This window comes from Stigmatopora nigra, chromosome 4, assembly GCF_051989575.1.
Source record: "Stigmatopora nigra isolate UIUO_SnigA chromosome 4, RoL_Snig_1.1, whole genome shotgun sequence".
NCBI lineage: Eukaryota > Metazoa > Chordata > Actinopteri > Syngnathiformes > Syngnathidae > Stigmatopora > Stigmatopora nigra.
This window is the reverse complement of record NC_135511.1, coordinates 7,157,192-7,176,449: the sequence shown is the minus strand read 5'-3', so window position 1 is coordinate 7,176,449 and position 19,258 is coordinate 7,157,192. Positions and strand designations below refer to the sequence as shown.

Here is a 19,258-nt window from a genome sequence, read left to right as displayed (position 1 = left end):
TCTTTTCCCTGAGCTTGTGTGGCTTTTCTCTGGGTATTCTGCTTTACATAGCTGAGAAACTACTAGGAAGCCATCATTTTTAATCCTAGATACATATTTACCTTGAAAATTAGGTTATATTAGATAACTTTATTCATCCTGTATTTGGGAAATGTAATTGTCACAGTAGCAAGAGCGTGAGAATGCAGACACAGGAAAATATATTTTAGATAAAATAAATACATCCATAAATAAATATATAAATACATATTAGGGTAGGTAGCATGATGGAGAGTGGTTATCATGTCAGCCTTGCAGTTATGAGATTAAGGTTTCAAGCTCTAGCTCCGGCATTTCTTTGTGGAGTGTACATGTGCACCACGTGCTTGCGTGTGGTTTTCCAGTTGCTGATCTTTATGAGGGTCGCGAGGGTGCTGGAGCCTATCCCAGTTCATTACGAGCAGCAGATAGGTTACACCCTGAATTGGTTGCCACCCAATCCCACTACACAATGAGATAAACAACAATTCACACTCATATATGTATATCTTCAAATAATTAAGGACAGGGATCACCAATTGTGGTCCTTGAGGGACCTTATCCAGTCTGTTTTCAAAGTACCACACCTCAGTCAATTAATCAGGATCGTTATCAGGCTTCTTGAAAGATTGATGAGGGGTTGATCATTAGATTCATGGATTTATATTTTAGATTATCATTCTACTGTTGTCTCTAGTTAATTCCACTTTCACGTTTTCTCTTTGGGTACAGTTTTTCCTCTCCGCGGCCGCCGTAGTTGCCTTCTGACAACAAACATGGCTTCCTCAATGTCACTTCTGGGACTGGGACGCCTTTCCGTGATTAACACTGCTTCTAAAGTGTTTCTATGCCCCGTCAGGTACATATTACATCGGATCTTTTGTTTGTAATTGTGTAGTTGTATAATTGTAATATGGTTTACTTATATTTGATGCCAGGATGTTGCACGCAAACCGTGTGGTACATGTCATTGCATTCAAAAAGCTCGTGGCCCACTGAATGAATGGTGGTTAATGATAGAAAGCTAAACCCGTATTTATAACTAGTATGATGTTAAATCGATCGATCACAAAACAACAACTAGAGGCTCGAGTGTAGAAATTTGTCGGTTCGCAACGATGTATTGTTACAAACTATCTTGTTTCTATACTATACGTTTAAAGCACGTCAGTAGCTCGTCAGTTTACTCCTGATTGGGAGGTTAAATTGTTGCAAACAGCACTCGTGGCTGCGTTAAGATTGTTTAAACAATCGTGAAATGCATGACACATGAAAATGAATGCATGAAGCAAACCTAGTTTTGAAAAATGCATTCAGTTGAGAGATGATGTTTTTTAAATGTACATGGCATTGCATTTGACAGTTAATTTGCCCCCACCAACATGGACGCCACACAAGCATGGCACCCTGGCAGGTTACCATGAGATGGTCAATTTTTCACTAACATGTGCATGTTATGTATAGTTTTATTGTTCTAATAATTATTTATACATTTTAAACTCATTAATTCTATCATTTACTGAAGCGCTTATCGCCATAAGGGTCACGGAGGGTGCTGGAGCCTATCTGAGCCAGCAATGGGCACCGAACGAGGGACATCGGTAGCAGAGGCGCTCATCACTTACTCACTGAGCTGCCAATTTTAAATAGAAAATTAAATTTGCCACAATCGTGAGTTTTTTTTTTCGCATTTTGGTTTCATATTTATATCATTCCTTAGATCAGGGGTGGGCAAAACGGTCCTCAAGGGCCGCTGAGGGTGCAGGTTTTTATTTCAACCGATCCAACAAAGATAGTTTAACCAATGAGATTTCTGGAGACAGCAAGAAGCACCTGACTGCAATCCACTGATTCCACTTGTAGGACACCAGATTGGTGAAAAGGTGTCCTCTTTGTGTTGTCTTAATTCCAGCAGATGGTACACACACAGTTTAACTAATGAGGTTTTTTTTGGTGACACATGCACCATTATCTGTAAAACACTGGGTTGGTGAATTGGTCATTTTTTTGCCACCTGGCTCGAAATGCTTTGGTACAAGAACACCGAATCTATAGCACATAATTTAATAAAGAAAATCCTATCGTCTCCTAAATGGCAAGTTTTAAGGTTTAAATTTCAATGAATAATCACTCTATATAGCATTGCATTGTTGAAAGGTTTCCACTCCACTTGTAAGAATAAGCAGTATAGAAACATTGTTTTTGAGTTTAAGTTGATTGTACGTGAATTATTTAGAGATGTAAAAAAATCCGAGACTATTTACTTTTGCGAGCCTGAAATTAAGTATATTATAGGATTTTTTTTTTTTTGCACGAGAAATAAAAGCCCTACAGATAGAAGAGCGAATAGCGGCTTTTGTGGTCGTCTCGGAAGAACGGCGCTCTGTACCCACATTGCACATTGACAAAGAACTACATAATCAGTCCTTCCTGGACACTTGACCACAGTTAACTTGAAGCACGTCCTTTCATTAGGACGAGAGCCATGCTGGGCCAGAAATTCACCAGACAGAAGTAATAGGTAGCGGGGAGGGGGTACCCAACTTCCCACCTCGCCACTTCATTTTCACCTTGTTCCAACTTGTTTTTTTTGTTTTTTTCTCCACTTTGTGTTGATTTTATATGTCATGGTTCCAGGTTGGCGAGCACGTCCGCACAGAGGCTGGCAGAGGGTGCAGGACAAGACACGCAGCTTATCACAGTTGATGAGAAGTTGGTAAGGATTCCCTCCCTCAAATTGATATTTGTCTCATGCGCTGCTTTCTCCGCCCACGCAATGCTTTTATCACAGGCCAGAGTAATTATGCATTTGTCTAAAGAAATGTCACAAACCATTGTCGTCGCCTGCCAAATTGACCCTGGAATCAGCCAACTTGGAAATTGTGTGACATCCTGGCATTAAATGTTACAGTGAATTATCATGATTTAGCACCATTGACAGCAATACAGAAAAGTAACTAAACTATGGGATAAAAAACGGTATTTGCCATGCATCTATGATCTTATTTAGACCTTCCCTTAGCTGTTTTTGCAGTTTTTGCAGTTTTTAAATTCTCAATCTGTTTATGTTCAACATAGGCTGTTTATATATTTTGGGGTTTAATTTAATTTGTTCAAATGCCCCACAGAGTCAGTTATTTGGAGGTCTTTGAGTACAGTGTTTTTTTTTTTTTTTTTTTGTTGCAACAAGCGAACTGAAAACCAAACCGATACAAGCAATGACCAAAAGGAAAGGCATGTATAAAATGCACTCTTGGGGACATTCTGTTTCCAACACAAATCAACTTTTTTTGCCAGTTTTATGACGATCTGATATCGATTCTTTGACACAATATTTTACATTCTTACAAAACTTGCCACGATTCAAGTCAATTTAAAAAGTGGCTCACAGACAATCTCTGGCTCAATCCCGACTCAACAACCAACTCTCAAACTGTCATTTCTACTGCACACTTCACTGCTGTAGTACAACTGTCATACATGGCCTGAACAACTATAACATACTCCTCTGCTATTCCAGACCTCCAGATACAGTACCATAGTTCCTCTCTAGATACTCTGCCATAAACTTTCTCTAGATCAATGGTTCTTAATGTGGGTTCATTGAGTCGGTTTCAGAGGTTTGGTGCCGCCTCTGCCATGGAGATTAAGACACATTGACTCCTCATGTCTATTCACGATAACATGCCCCGCTTGACCATCACTGGCTGCAGAAGACATGGCTCACATCTTCCATACAAAATTAAGACACTTTTACTGACCCATTTTGAAGGGTTTAGTTTGGTAGTTGTGTGAGGATCGTGGGACAAATTAGACTTACGAAATTTTCAAGTTACAAAAAAAGTATTGGAACCAATTAATTTCACAAGTAGAGGTATGACTATCCTAAATTTGAAAAAAAAATCCTATTTTATTTTACACTATGGTGGTGAATGAATGCGCATATGAATCCGGTGGGGTTCGGTTGCCTTAACAAGGTTAAGAACCACTGCTCTAGATCTACAAAGTCAGAATGCTGCCCTTTTTACCTTTTTCACTGACGACACTGGTTGGGAAACTTGAAAGTATTTAAACATTTTTCAAAATTTGGAGGCTCAAGTACCTTAACTTGGCCCTTGTGAGCAAAATGAAAATATTCTGGCTGCAACAGGAATGTAACCAAACTGAAGAGGATGCAGTGTGCAAAGATGCCGTCTACCTGTGCTGTCCAGTACAAATTTCCCTCCTCCCCACATTGATATAGTACAAATCAGCAGAAAATCGTGAACATCATGCTTGGATTGTGAATGTATAAAAATATCCAAGAAGTACACTTATTTGCCCATATTAATAACCATGACTGTCCACATCAAAATGCCAGCAGGCTAATATGGCCAAGATTGCAGACTCTGTTTAGTAGTATTTTTAATGATCAATCGAGTAAAAAAATGTCAGATTGTTCGGTGTACTTTTTTTTATTTAAAAAAAAAGATTATCTGCACAAAAAATACCAATAACTACCAGTTAAAAGACGAGATATGTGGAAACAAATGGGACTTTGCTCAGAAAGCGGGACTCCGTCGTGGGCTTGTTTTTAGGGGTCTGCTGAGCTGGTGGTTTGGGGGGGCTCAATGCTGTGTGTGGGCAGCGTCAGTATGCTTTTGTCCCACACCAAATCTGACCATACTGGCAGACAAACCTTTGGCTGGGTGGAGTGTCTGTCTCTGTCTTCTCAGTGGGGGCTACTGCAAAAAGGAGGGGAGAAAGGCCCGCAAAAATGAAGAGGGGGTGGTGGTGAAAGAAAAGGAGCTTGCAAAAGGTTTGCGAGACACCCCAAGACTGGAGAGAGAAAAAAAGTGACCACTTGAGTGTTGTCAGCCATAGATGTTCCTTTGTTGGCGTCTAATGCCGGCGACGCCGTGCGCGAAAAAGGGAGGCCCTCAGCTGTTTACAGTAGAACGCTCCCCGTTTCACACGGGAGAGGCCAACGGGAGCCCTCACCCTTTTGGCCATTCAGACTATGTCGGCACGCTAGTTATTCATCCGGACATCAATAAGTGTGAATTGCTTTCTGCTCGGACCGATCAAACAAAGGTCTCAGTCCGCTAAGAGGTTATGTCGGGTTTGCACGCTGTCTCCCTCCCCAGTACCCCCAAGAGAAAGTGCTGTGTGGCGCTGCCAACATTTCTGAATAACCTCATTTAGATGAGCTTGCATATTGGCCGCCGTGAAATGATCTTTTGATTTAGCGCCAAAAAGTCTTGTCGGAATCTTTGGGTGACATTCAGTATCTTGCCCATCGATCTCGTCTGTCCCATACAATAGAAAAGCTTACAGGAACTTGCATCTGCAGTTTTTCTAACACTCATCTCCATTACAAACGGATGGAGGGGCGGGGCGTGGCAAGACTGTCTCAGAAAGAAGTCTTGGAAAACAATGCTTGTGTGAATAACCCAAAATTTGTTTTATTCTTTTTTGGTTTGCGGATACAATGTTAACATTGCCAGGAATTTTCTAACTATGATTGACAACCCCTAATACTGAGATGTTAAACTGGTGGCCGGGTGGGCAGATCTGGCTCTCCATGTCATCGAGTTAGTTGTCTATTAGTTGACAATACCAGCACCCTGGGTTTTACTCTTATCGGGTGCGCTACATTCAATCGCTACCAGTTCTCCCACTCGAATGAATTGGGCATCCAGCGCGGCCAGTAGTGCACAAGGAGTTAAATATTTATATGGGTTAGCTGATATAATGGCCCTGCTTTTGTCCCCAAATTTAAAAATTTGTCTTTGAGCACTGTCAAAAGCGCCGCAATTTGAGAGCCTGCCAACGGCGGGGGGGAAGCCCTGCGTGATGGAGCCCCATTGCCCGGAGCTGTTCCCTAGACTGCCTATGCCGACCTGCTTTTGTTTGTAATTACTGTTTGATTAAGCATGCTGGGCAGCTCCCTGTGTCCGGCTGGCAAGCCACTGATACACAGTTTTACACGGAATGTCTGCGACCTCCCTCACTTGTGGCCCGGCTGTTTTCTTTGCTTTCTTGGCCTGTCGCAGTGATCGTTTACGCAAATCCAACAGTTATATATCTGAGTATCTACATTGAATTTCGCTTGCTCTCCTTGCATTAAGCCAAGAGCGTCATCTTTAAGTGCTTGTGGAGCCTTGTTATAGAGTTTTATAAAAGCACTTGCGTTTTACAAGAGAGAGAAGACAAGTTATGGAAGAGTGGGGAATTGAGAAGGGAAGCGAACAAGACAGACACTGAAGATGGAAACTTAGTTCGGTCATTTTCATACTTACTACGATGATTCTTTCAATTTACTTTCTGATCTAGAAAGTCCTTGAGGTCCAACATAGACATTTAAACTGGCGAAGTTTGTGCTGAAACAAGAAGCACCTGACTGCAATGCACTGATTGCACTTCTAAGATATCAGATTAGTGGAAAAGTTTTCTCTTATAAGTTGGAACGAAAATCTGCACCAACTTCAGCCCATTGTGGAATAGTTTAGCCCATCCTTGCACATTGAAGAATTCTTCTTTTGCTGGACTTCTAATGTAAAATGTGGACAAAAGATGGGCAGAGACTAACCCCTTACATAGCACTTATTGAGCTCATTGGCTTCCATGGTGGCGCGAAACATCCAATCTATTGTAGTTGCCACAACTTTGGATTTCAAGCCGATCAATTTCTCTTCAATTTTCAAGTTTTTGTGATAAACTAATAAAAGGAAAGAATAGTTATTCAGTGGTTAGCGTGTCAGCCTCAGTTCGAAGATCGAGGGTTCGATCCCAGGTGGGTCCTCACTGTGTGGTGCTTGCATGGGTTTTCTCTAGGTGCTTTGGTTTTCCCCCAAAATATGTTAGACTGGTTGAACAGTCTAATTTGCCCCCAGTATGAGCATGAATGGTTGTCCATCTATTTGTGCTGCTTTAAGATGGATTTGGTTCACAGACAACTGAGCTAAATGTCCTGGCTCATTGTACGGCCCACAAACTTGATCTTTCAAGATAATTCAAAATGTGTAAGGATTACTAAAAATATCAACTTATTTTATTGAATTTAAGAATTTGAGTCCCCTGCTTTGAAGCTTATGCTACTGTGACATTTGTTTTACAATGTTAGGCACGCTAGAGCTCTGACGATGAGTAGAGTGGCAGCTGAAACTGTCAGCAACTGTCTCTTGACTTTATAAATTCTATTGTTTGCACTAAATCAATCTAAAACCTATTGTCCAAAATGAACGCTAGAGAGCTGTTGAATGCTCCAAAGACACCAGACACATTCATAGGCAATCTGTGGGATTGCAATTGTCTCTGCCTCCTTTATAGCTGGGTGGTAATACCGCCAGTGCAGCCGACAGTAGAACTGCAAGGTCCGCAGATAATGTTGAACTCAACTGATCTGATTGTGAGAAAGCTAACCACATCTTGGCGCCAAGTCCGTGCCGTCTTGTTATGAAATACATGACAGCTCCAAGATGCGTCCAATTATCATCGTCCTAATTGTGTCACAACCAATCACGCATTTGCTTAGTTCGTATGGTGTAGGGAAGTTTTGGACGGCGCTGTTAATACTTCTGCCAACAAGGTTGTGTTCTCACCAACGCGAATTAGACTGACAGCATTCTCAAAGCGGCCTTACTTATTCAAAGGATGGAGTGAACTCTTGTAGCAATAGTAATTGATTTGAATGAGATACACCTCAACATCATGAATTTCGCATTTTGTTATTTTTTTTGCATGTTAAACTTCACTCAAGTCTGGTCTGCTGATACTTTCATAATGTTATAAAATGGTTGCTAGCTCTCTAGAAATCACCATACCACAGGTGTGATAAGTACGCAAAAAACACAAAATACAGTGGATAAAGAATAAGCTGTTTAAATTTTAAAATTATGAGGCAGCAATAAATGAGTTTTTACAAAACACCACCACAAGGCGTGCTGGGAATTTTCATACTTTCTCCCCTTGACTCCGTGTGTTGAGTGGCACACAGAACATAGTCCAAAAATTTAATTGTATTATCAATTAAATATATTATGCCCTCTTAATATAGCCTTCTCTGATATGTGGAATAATTGTACGTTGGTCTCCTGAGATGACACATGTTAGTGTTTCACCTCTCTCAAGGACTTGTAGATAACTTTAAATTTTGCAAGAATATATCCTTCTACTTACATTAAATGGCAGCACTAGTTGAAGGATTTCTCATTTTACAAAGCTGGTTTAATGTAAGCTTAAAATACTCATCTGGCTAAAGGTAAACCATAATATTTTCCTTACAAACAAGTGCAACCAACAAAGAGAAATGAGCAAAATAGGGATTCCAACTCATCAATACATCCTTGTTTCTCTAGAGCATCGCAACCTGAATTGAAGGGGCACTAAAGGGATGAGGGATTACTCATTCACCCACCGTACATTTGCATTGTTCCATGTGGGAGTTGACATGGCACTGAAAACTACTGTAGTTCAAATTCACCGAAAAATGCGGCATAAAACCAAAAGAAATTGTTTTGTCTTGCCCAGCGAAGAAACACAATCACTGTAAAACACAAATCTGCCTGCAGGCAGGCTAAATTTAGCCCAAGCAGTTTAAGTCTGCAGTACAGGGGTGTATATTCTCTAAGCCTGTCTAGCCTCAGACACCGACCACGTTCGCGACACCAGAGCCAACCCCGCCTCCCAGCCCAGACAAATGAAGTGTGTTTTGTCTGCGCGCCCTCTTGAAAGGCACGTGAATAAAAAATGTCAGCTGTGTCTCCGTATGTCGGATGTCTTTGAAGGGCGTCTGACGAGAGGCTTTATTATGCATCCGCCACTAAATTAGTATTTCATTCAACAGCAAGACCAACCCTCTTAAGAGGGATCCTTCACTCTATCTGCGTTGACCGCTTTGTTAGTAAGTTGTTAGCAAATGTACGGGATGCGACACAGCAGACGGACGGCATAGTCGCAAAGGACGCACTCCGTTCTTTCCGTCCGGATGGTATGCGTAACTTGAGATTGGCGATGACCCTCATGCCAGCTGCTTCTCATTCATTCAGCCGCGACCGCTTCAGTTTGTGAGCGGGCAACCTAATATTTGTTTCTACATACAATCTGTAATTGGCCCACTTTTTTTGCACTTCAAAGTTGTTGTTAAGGTGGGAACCAGCCCACGGTTGTTGAGTGAGGCTCCGAGTCTGGGTGCGGCCCTAACTCCAGGGTGCTGGACGCGTGGGATTAAGGGTTATGGTTTGGCCTTTCACCACGTGCTGACTGGACATGATTCAGCGCCGCTGACCCGACGACCTTTTTGCGCAGTTTTGTCCGACGGATGTTTGGACTACCCCAGTCTGCGCACAGAAGCTGTCGTAGTGTCTGACTCGTTGGTTGCCATTAAGGCTGATGGACGTTCAATCTGTTAGAACTGGCAGGTCCGCAGTGGATACTGATAGACATTAATATTAAAATAATACATGTTGAAATAAGTAAGTAAATATTGAGAAAATATATGTACATACAAATAAGATATTGAAATTTATTGTGTAATAAGTCCTCCGTATTTACATGTACAGTACATATTAGCAAATAATTTGAGTTAAAGTCAAAAAATAAATATATTTTCAAAAATACAGTACTGTACACGGCCATTCATCTCATCCCATTTTCTGAACCGCTTTAGCTAATCCCAGCTGTCTTTGGGCCGCCAGACGGCCATTTATTTTTTCTAATATCAGAAAGAGAAACATGGAAAATGGCCTATTCCTGGTTTTTGTTTTATTTGTCTGAAAAAACTTTTTTTTCTTCAGAAGTTGGAAGAAAATCAAATGGCTAGAAACACTGATCTGTATTGATACTACACTAAAAGAGGCATAATATTATTTTTCCACAAAAGGAGAATGCAGCAGGAAAGGCATTTCTTAGAGAAGGAATAAAAGTGGGAAAATATAGGCAGGAAAGCAGTTTGGAGGATAGAAGAAAAATAAAAGTAGAAGAAAGCTGGTTTGATAGAAGGAAGAATTCATAGTCAAAGTGGTCTAAAACGGTTGTTGTTAGACGAATGACTGAGCAATTAGTGGATTGATTGTATATCTATCGTAGTAATTTTGAGTTGTCATCAGATATGAGCATATTTCCTAAAATGTGTCCGACATGTGTGAAACGATCACGTACTCACAATCGATACTAATAAAGATCAGACGATATGAAAACCTTTGCGGCTTGCTAAGTTGAGGTCCACCAAGGTGACGAGGTGCACGTCCTCCTCTTGGCTCCGTTGCCCACAGATGATTTTCTAATAATTGAGCCGTCAAGAAGCAACACAAACAGATGTGAATTTTCTTTTTATGGTTTGTTTCAGGACTAAAATAATCCTCTTCCCCTCAATAGCCGCAAAGGGAGTATCAAATTTTGAAGCCAAAAAAGCGAGGCTAAGTGAACCAACAGTAACGGCGCAAAGGACGCGCCGCTCCCAGCTCTTGGCGACGCTCCGGCCAAGCCCCGTGAGGTCCTTTGGTATTAGACGCTAGTCCGAATCCCCCACGCAGTTTCTCCCTTCATCCAACTTGGCTGCTCGTGATCTCCCATGAATTGACTAGTGCGTTCTCTTGGATCTCGATAGTCCGAAATATTTTTGGAGAACTATTTTTCCCATTTACGATCGCCACAAAAATCCTCAGAATGTCCCCTAGTTTTCTTGTAATTTTCAAAGTAAGTCTGCAAATTGAATCAGCAACAATGTTGGGAGCAGAAGTCATCAAGGAGGCTTAAGTGGGTTTCAGTTTTCACTGGACAAACTCTGGGAAATGTACTGATGGAAATGTGAACGATTAAGTGTAAATCATTGAACTCATTGAGTGCCATTGGCAGTGTTAGACGTGCAGTCCATTTTGACTGCCAGAGTAATAAGTTCCATGTATTATCTTGAACCAAATGCACCTCTTTGAGGTCTTTAGCTGCATAAACACACACCTCCACCCCATACTATCATTTAGTCCGTTGTTGGATCAGTCCAGAACTACATGAGAGGACTTGGTCAATGACTTGAAAAGATCTGGGACCACTGTTATCAACGTGACAGTTGATAATACACTAAGACATCATGATTTGAAATCATGTATGGCATGAAAGGTTCTCCTGCTTAAACCAGCACATGTCCAAGTCAGTTTTATGTTTGACAATGACCATTCCGATTATGCAGAGGAGGCTTGGCAGAAAGTTTTGTGGTCAGATGAGAACAAAATTGATTTTTTTGTTCAAAATTCTACTAATATTGTTTGGAAGAAGAAGTGTGATGAGTATCAGCCCAAGAACACCATCACGCTTTGGCTGTGTTTTTCTGAACCTGGGACAGGATGACTGCACTCTACTAAGCAGAGGGTCAGGGTGCTTATATTTTGAGATTTTGGGGAACAACCTGCTTCCCTCAGTCATGGGTCTACCAACATGACAATGACCCCAAGCAGCTGCAAGGAAAACCAAGGACTGGCTCTGTAAAAAGCATATCAAGGTTCTAGCCTGGCCTAGCCAGTCTCCTGACCTAAACCCAATGGAAAATCTCTGGAGGGACCTTAAACTCTGTTTCTCAGCGACAGCCCAGAAACCTGACTGATCTAGATAAGGTCTCCGTTGAGAAGTGGGCCAAAATCCCTCCTGCAGTTTGTGCAAATCTGGTGAAAAGCTACAGGAAACATTTGCCCTCTGTAATTGCAAACAAAGGCTCCTGTACTAATATTGGTAGCTGGCATTTTCCTTGGAACAAAGGGTCAATTCATTTGTATTGAAATGAATGCTTTTATTGTCATTGTAGTCAGCGGTGCGATTCTAGGCTACGACTGCCCACTGTTGCAGTGCCCTTGGGCAAGGCACTGAACCCTAATTTTTCCCCAGTGGGTTGTCAGCGTCATCATGCATGGCAGCCTGCGTCACTGTACTGTGAACGTGTGGGTGAATGATTGCTAAGGTAAAGCTCTTTGGGCATGTTATATGTACTTATGTATGTAGATAAATGTGCCACATAGGTACTTTTAATTTAGCATTTAACAAAGAGTTGAATTGGTGGCCTATAAAGCAGGGCAGGTCATCCCAGTGCAAAATAACAAAATGCTTCAGTGGAGTGGAAGTCAAACTTGACTTGAAATTCCAAAAGGGGGCCAAAAAGCATCTTTGATTTCATGAATATCCCAAGTCCCACTTGTTATTTTTACTTCAACCTTCATTTAAAAAGTACACTTTCTTCGCACGAACACAAATACTGCAGCCAAATTCTGCAACCAGCCCCCGCGGTTCCTATTGGGAGCATTAGGGGTATCGGCTTTTAGCATTGTGCTAGCCTTGGCGGCCCCACGGCGACAAGCCCCCTATGCTCTTAATTTGGCATGCAGCCCGGAGGTGTCACAAATAGCGACACGCTTTCACGTGACGGAGACTTTAACGCCCACGCCCCCCCGTTCTTTAGCCCTGCATTCTGTCTGCGCAGCCAGGTATTGTCGGGGCCCCGTGAAGGCCCTGTGAATAGTGTCAAACTTGATAGTTCTCATTTTGCTTCCTGTACATGGCAGAAGAAAAGTGCCCACCGTGCGGGTTTTTCCTTTTGTGAAGGCTGCCGCCTAGTCCTCCTGGGAACAGAGCGCATTCCAGCCACAATCGTTCCCTTTGTCAGTCTCAGTATTGTGGCCCGCAGTCTGCCGGGACGATAACCTCGTGAGCGCTCGGTCTCATGCGTGCGGGCATAACGCGAGTCTAGACTCCTACTTGTGCTTACAGTAGCCCAGAATGAACCAACAGTGCCTTTGTTTTGACACACCCTACTGCCGTCATTATGGAACTCGGAGGGAGATGACAATCAAATGGTGCCACCAAATCCTGATGAATCACTCACAGTCTGAATAAGAGAATTGGAGTATCGAGCATTCACGCCAACACAGATCAATGTTGCATTGTATTACTTGTTGTAGGAATAATCACATTGATTACTGGAGCAGTATTTTACTATTGTTATGCCCCAACAATATATATATGACATCATTTAGGATCAATTGAATAATTGGATATTTTCCATTTACAAAGACAGGCATATTAACTTCCTAAGGACTATTCCTATTATATTCCTATTGACCCTAATCATGTGCTTTTGATTCATATAGTATCTCAGAAATACCACGTGCAATGACTATTCTTAAGATATTCCCTTCAAAGTAATACATTTTTACTCCCTATTAAAACCATGAGGTGAAAATTGTGAATTAGGGGGCGTCTTACACGCAAGAAATTGTAAAATTCAACAATTTTAAGCCAATTTTATTGATACGGCTTATATGCGAGTACATACGGAATGTGTCTTCATTTAGTTGCACTCTAAGACTGTCTTGGGTGTTGTGTCATTAGCCATCCACCACTCTCCCTTTGGGTGAAGGGAACATGTTTTTCTTTTCTCGCTGACACGCAGACAAATGTTAGGGTTAAGTAGATGGGGCAAACGGAAATCATTTCCGAGCACTTGTGAATTCTTCTTGCCCTTTTGTCCTGCTTTTCCTCTTTACAATCCTTTCTCCTTGCAGATTATGTTTAAAATTTACATTGATTTGCCAAATATGTTTTAGCAGTGAAACCTGTTATTTCCAAGGCTTAAATACCCTTGGAAGCGCTTTCGCCGCAGCATAGACGGGCTTTTGTGTACGGGGTTCATGCAAAGCAAGCCACCTCCCCCCTTTCTACTCTCAGCAAATCAAGCGGCCCATGACAGACAATGATGAAAATTTGATCCTTTGAAGTTGTATTGGCTATTGAAACGTGTCAAATTCTTGAACTGAAAGGGAAGTCCTCAATCTTGGGTGGCTGTGGCCGCTATGCTGGGAGGTTCATTTTGGGTTTTTTTGTCCACTTCTTGACGTCTTCATTCTGTCAAAAATTGGATTCCATCTTGATAGAAAGAACACAACGCCATCCTCTGCTCAAATATATAGATTGGATGTCCAATGCTGTCAATGGTGGCAAATAAGTTTAAAAAGTTCTGTTTGGTACACAGGTGGATGATATTTCCTGTGGCCTTTTGTCCTCTGTTTAGAATAACGCGATCTATTCCCAAACACTGCAGGGAATTTTACTTTTTCAACCGATTTAGGAAAAATTTATTATCTGTATTAAAGACAGACATGCACATCAAGTTTACATATACATTCCTATCAAAACCAATACAATATTTGATCATGTAACATAAAAGTAGACATGATTCTTGCCTGATGCATGTGGAGATTGCATGAGTTACAAGGTAGATTCTGCTTTTTCCTGGAATTTTTGCATGAAGAATTGTTTATTTCTCGCGGGTCCTTCTTTGTACGATTCAGGAATTATTGCTCAAATGTTGGGGTAAAAAAAAAGACATTTTTTAACATATCATATCTTTGGTTCTAGGACATCAGCGCGGTGACAGGGGTGCCGGAGGAGCATGTAAAAACGCGCAAAGTTCACATATTTGTTCCTGCCAAAACTGCTATGCAGTCGGGAGTTAACAGCACCAAGAAGTGGAAGATGGACTTTGACACCAGGGAACGTTGGGAGAACCCACTCATGGGCTGGGCCTCCACGTAAGAAAACCTTCTTTAACTCATTGACTGGTATTGACGGTTATATGTGACAAAACCATTTGAACTGGGAGGTTTGGTGGCAAAAGAACCTTGTTCTACTCCCTAGTTGAATTCACAGCAGAATGATGAAAATACCCATATGAACTATCATCGTTAATGGCACTGAGGGATCTTACATTTTTTTCCCTCCCTTTGCAGCGCTGATCCCTTATCCAACATGGTGCTGTCTTTCTCGTCTAAGGAGGACGCCATTGGGTTTGCAGAGAAAAACGGTATTTCATTCTCACTTATTCTCCTCTCCTAGTCTCGCAATGTTTTTTTTTTTTTAACTTTGGTTTTCTCTTTTTATTTCTGTGTTTGAGGGCATTTATGTATTTAAAAAAAAACTGCAAGAAAACGTAAACTAGCGAGGAGTTTTTTTATTCGAAATTATTAAGTAAATGTCAAAAATTGAGTAGCAATGAATGTTGAATACATTTGTAAACCACACTTAAAAAGGTCGATATATAATAAAAAATGAAATAGATAGGAAAAAACTATAACAAATGAATTATTCAACATTGAAATAAGTATAATTATATAAACTTCTCTATCACACCAATTCTTTAATAACTAATTTATTAATAACATTTCCTCTATACGGTTAAATAGCCACATATGTGCTTGCATGTTGTCCATTGGGAGGCAGCACTTGACTGAGAAGGACAGGCATTATTACATAGGTGGAAGAAGAAGAAGAATGAACCCTTGTTAACATACATGGACAAAATGTAATGTTGAATTGAAAACGTAAAAGGGCCGAACAACAAAACCAAGCATGAAAAAAAACTCCAGCCTTAAAATCGCCCACTCTTGCGTCCAAATGTTTAACAGAAGATTAAACGAGACAATCTTACAGCATCTGGTAAGAGTTTGTCAAAAGGACAGCTCTGCTGTGTTTATGATTGTGTGACAAGAAGCAGCCTGCCGGTTTCAAACCGACGCCTCCCCTGCATTTGGACACTGTCCAACTCGAACATACGCGACATCCTTGCTAAACGTCGCTCACGCTGACGTTTGCCCACCAGGTTGGAGCTACGAAATCACCGACAAACGAGGCCCCAAGCCTCGCGTCAAATCTTACGGCGCAAACTTCTCCTGGGATAAGAGGACCAGAAGATCTGCCAAGTAAACTCGAGCCATCAATTGGTTGCCGTGACCTACCATTGTCCCGCCTAAAGTAGAACTGTACAATTCCTGTTAATAAAAGCTTTATCACAAGTTCAAACTAAAACTTTGTTTTCATTACGGCTTTCATTTTTCCACCATTCACTTCATTAACGACTTCCTTCCTAATGTTTTGCACTTGATTCATGAAGTGTCTGCATGTGCAACAAAGAGGGCCGTATTATTACAGTCACAACCTGTTTAAATGCTAGGATAAATATATGTCTTGGCAAAGTTGGCTTTGCTTCTTCTGGGCGTCGTTTTGTTTCCATCTGTTTTAGAATGAAGTTTAGCTTGTGTTGTTTTTTCTCATTTCCTTTGCATGGTTAAAACCTGTCTTTTGCTTAGCGATTTAACACGTTTATTAATACAGGATAGCAACTAAAATGACTCAAGTGAATATTTTCAATGCAGTCATTATTCTGCCGTTAATTAAAATGAGTTCATCACCAGTAGATGTTCAAACCATTTAAACATTTGCTCATTCGCTGCCGACCCTTATCGACTGTAGAGCTAAAGGGCGTTACAGTAATCCCTCGAATATCGCGGTCAATGTAGACCAGACATGGCCGGGATAATCGAAAAATTGCTTTGGTTCACTACTAGTATAACTTTAATTTTGTATTATTATTCAGTGCTGACTCCTCGTAGCAAGAGTTTCAGTGTGGATATTCACTTTTTTATGAACTTATAATGAATATATAATTAATAGCGGAAAAAAACGTGAAGTAATGAATTCGCGATAAGTAAAGACACAATAATCGAGGGATTACTAGTATTTTTTCTTCCTGAGTGTGCAATGGCCTAAATACAGATGGTCTTGTATGTGTATAAATGCAATGTTTTTAAAATAAAAAGCCATTTTTGGGACTAAGTCATACCAGTAGAAAAATGGCAAATGTAAAATACAAAACAATTGTCGCAATGTAATATGCAGGAAATGTTATTTTTATCGGTGACCAAGAAACAATTTTTGGCACCAGTTTTTATTTTTCATTAACTATAATTATTCTAGTTCCATTATAAAATGAAAATAAGCACCTAGTCATCCACCAATTTTTTAAGTTCTCTCACTCAAAAGATGAACGAGGCCATAATTTTCATCATAAGTGTATTTCAATTGTGAGCGAAAAAATGGGATTTCAGAGAACCATCAAATTGTGTGATTTTTAAAGAATTTATTTGCAAATTATGGTAACAAAAATAAGTAGTTGGTCAATAACAAACAAGCCAGATTCTAGGATCTCACACCGGTAACGAATTCTGTAAAGCATTATTTTGTTCTTCACTCATACCTTTATTAACGATACCCATATAAAATTGCTATCACTATAAAAGAGACACGTCCAAAGCCTTAAGCTGTCTTAACTGAGAAAGGAGTCATATACACTAATGAAACCAAAATGAATTATTTTTGTCACAACCCTACTCATCGTGTTTTGAGGAAGAAGAATGCTGGGATGCATCCAAAGAACACTACTATACTAACTGTTAAACATGGAGGAGGAAACCTAATGCTTTGGGGCCGTTTCTCAGCAAAGGGGGCAGGACGAATGATATGTGTAAAGGGGAGAATGAATGAGGCAAACTATTGTCAGTTTTTGAATGAGAACCTCCTTCCATCAGCAAGGGTAATGAAGATGAAACGTGCTTCGGTCTTTCAACATGACAATGATGCCGAGGACACACCACTCGGGGAAATGGAGTGGCTTCCAAAAAAGCATTTCAAGGTCTTTGAGTGGTCAAGCCATTCTCCAGATCTCAAACCCATAGAAAATCTTTGGAGGGAGTTGAAAGTCCCTGTCGCTCAAAGACAACCCCAAAACATGCCTGCTCTGGATAAGAGATCTGAATAGAGGAATAGGCCAGAATACCAGTAAACGTGTGTGAAAACCTGGGGATGTTTCTTCTGTTATTGCTAACAATGGGTATATAATAAGTATTCTGTTGACTTTTGTTATTGACCAAATACTTATTTTCTATCTTTTACAAACAAATTCTCAAAAAATTGATCCTCATTTTTTCCCCTCATAGTTGAAGTACACCTATGATGACAAGTACAGGCATCTCACATATTTTCTTGTGGGAGGACTTAAACAATTGGGGGCTGACCAAATACCTATTGCCCCCATTGTACATCGTCTACAAGTGACATAGGTCACTACAAGTTTCTATAAAAGCGTGATTGCCGATACCTTGGCGTACGACAATATGTTACGGTCTGCATGTGTGAGCTATCTTCACACAACAACTCTGTCTTTGCAAAATGTTCAGTTATACCCAAAAAAAAAAACCCCATCCAAATTTGCATCTTACCTTGCAGTGCGCACTTAACCTTATTGCCCAGGATGTACAGTAATTCGTAGATTCAAATTCATGGTCTCAGATGAAAACTAACTTTGAGTTAAGTTCAGTTTCTTTAAAATGTGAGCAAAAGCAACCTTTCGCTTTACTTTTATGTATATCCTTTAATGTAGCAAAACACATTCTCATAAGGTCTGAAAATGGGGCTTAACACTTGGCGGAAAACCGGCTTGTTTGCGGCCTTTGTGTTCCGTAAACAGTGGCGTTACTCTGCGGCCTCGTCCCACTCTGCGTGACTGCACTGACGTTCACATACCAGCCGTGGGTGCCTAATTGGTATAAGCCTTCGTTAATTAACGCACTGCGTTGCAAATCTTTCACAGCCTTGTGCTCGCTATTTATGTTGTTTTGTCGCCGGGTGCATCAAAGGCACCGATGTGATATGAGTGTAATGGTCCGATGAGGTCGGCGGGCCATGAATGACAGCAATGTGTTGCTGTTAGCCTTTTCAAAGGCACTCGGCGAGAAGCAGCGCAGAGGGAAAAAACACGCTTCGTAAAAGTTGAAAGCGTTATAAGTGCACGAATGTATGCGCAATGAGCGCTTGGATTGGACATCGTCCTCATTAGGACCAGATGGCCATGCGCACAGTTGTTCAAAGTAGGTGCAATGTGAACTCACTCACAAATGACATTTTTCATTGTGAACTCATTAGTATGCCATCCTGTAATAGTGAAAAGCTCCCACAATAAGACATACTGTTATTAGGGATGGTAGAGTATGCTTTATATGGAATTTAAGGGTCATACAGCATTAATATAGCCAATTTCGGTCTTGAAAAAGTAAAATGTATGGAAAAGTATTTTAATATAATTTTAAGTACAAAACTAACTTGCATCATTATTTTACCATTTTTTTTGTGCAATGTTTTTTGCATGGTGCTTGCTATATTTCGAAATTTACCAATAAGTCGGTAGTTTCTTTAAGTTACTGAAGTTTTTTTGGGGGTACTGTATTTACTCGCAGATAAGCCATTTTTGTTGGACAAAAAATGACTGAATCGAGGGTACGGCTTATATGGGCATAAATAAAAACACGACATGCACGAGCCTGCAAATTGACGACGCCAAGACACGATAATGTCATGACGCAATGGCGACGTGATGCCATGATGCAAG

At 40.7% G+C, this 19,258-nt stretch overlaps 1 protein-coding gene across 1 annotated transcript; it reads left to right on the top strand.

Annotated features, from left to right (window-relative positions):
- The first annotated feature begins 712 nt into the window (after positions 1–712).
- ndufs4 (NADH:ubiquinone oxidoreductase subunit S4) lies at positions 713–15,830 on the top strand. The gene is made up of 5 exons (XM_077714550.1): positions 713–877; positions 2,656–2,734; positions 14,398–14,570; positions 14,769–14,842; positions 15,638–15,830. Exons 1-5 carry the CDS (start codon positions 795–797, stop codon positions 15,739–15,741), a joined length of 513 nt encoding a protein of 170 aa, XP_077570676.1. The 5' UTR covers positions 713–794; the 3' UTR covers positions 15,742–15,830.
- The last annotated feature ends 3,428 nt before the right edge of the window (positions 15,831–19,258 follow it).

Excerpts from the sequence above, each read along its gene's own strand:
- ndufs4 (XM_077714550.1), top strand. The coding sequence starts at position 795 with ATGGCTTCCTCAATGTCACTTCTGGGACTGGGACGCCTTTCCGTGATT. Across the intron at positions 878-2,655 it reads GTGTTTCTATGCCCCGTCAG|GTTGGCGAGCACGTCCGCAC; the intron begins GTACATATTACA and ends TCATGGTTCCAG. Across the intron at positions 14,571-14,768 it reads CTCATGGGCTGGGCCTCCAC|CGCTGATCCCTTATCCAACA; the intron begins GTAAGAAAACCT and ends CTCCCTTTGCAG.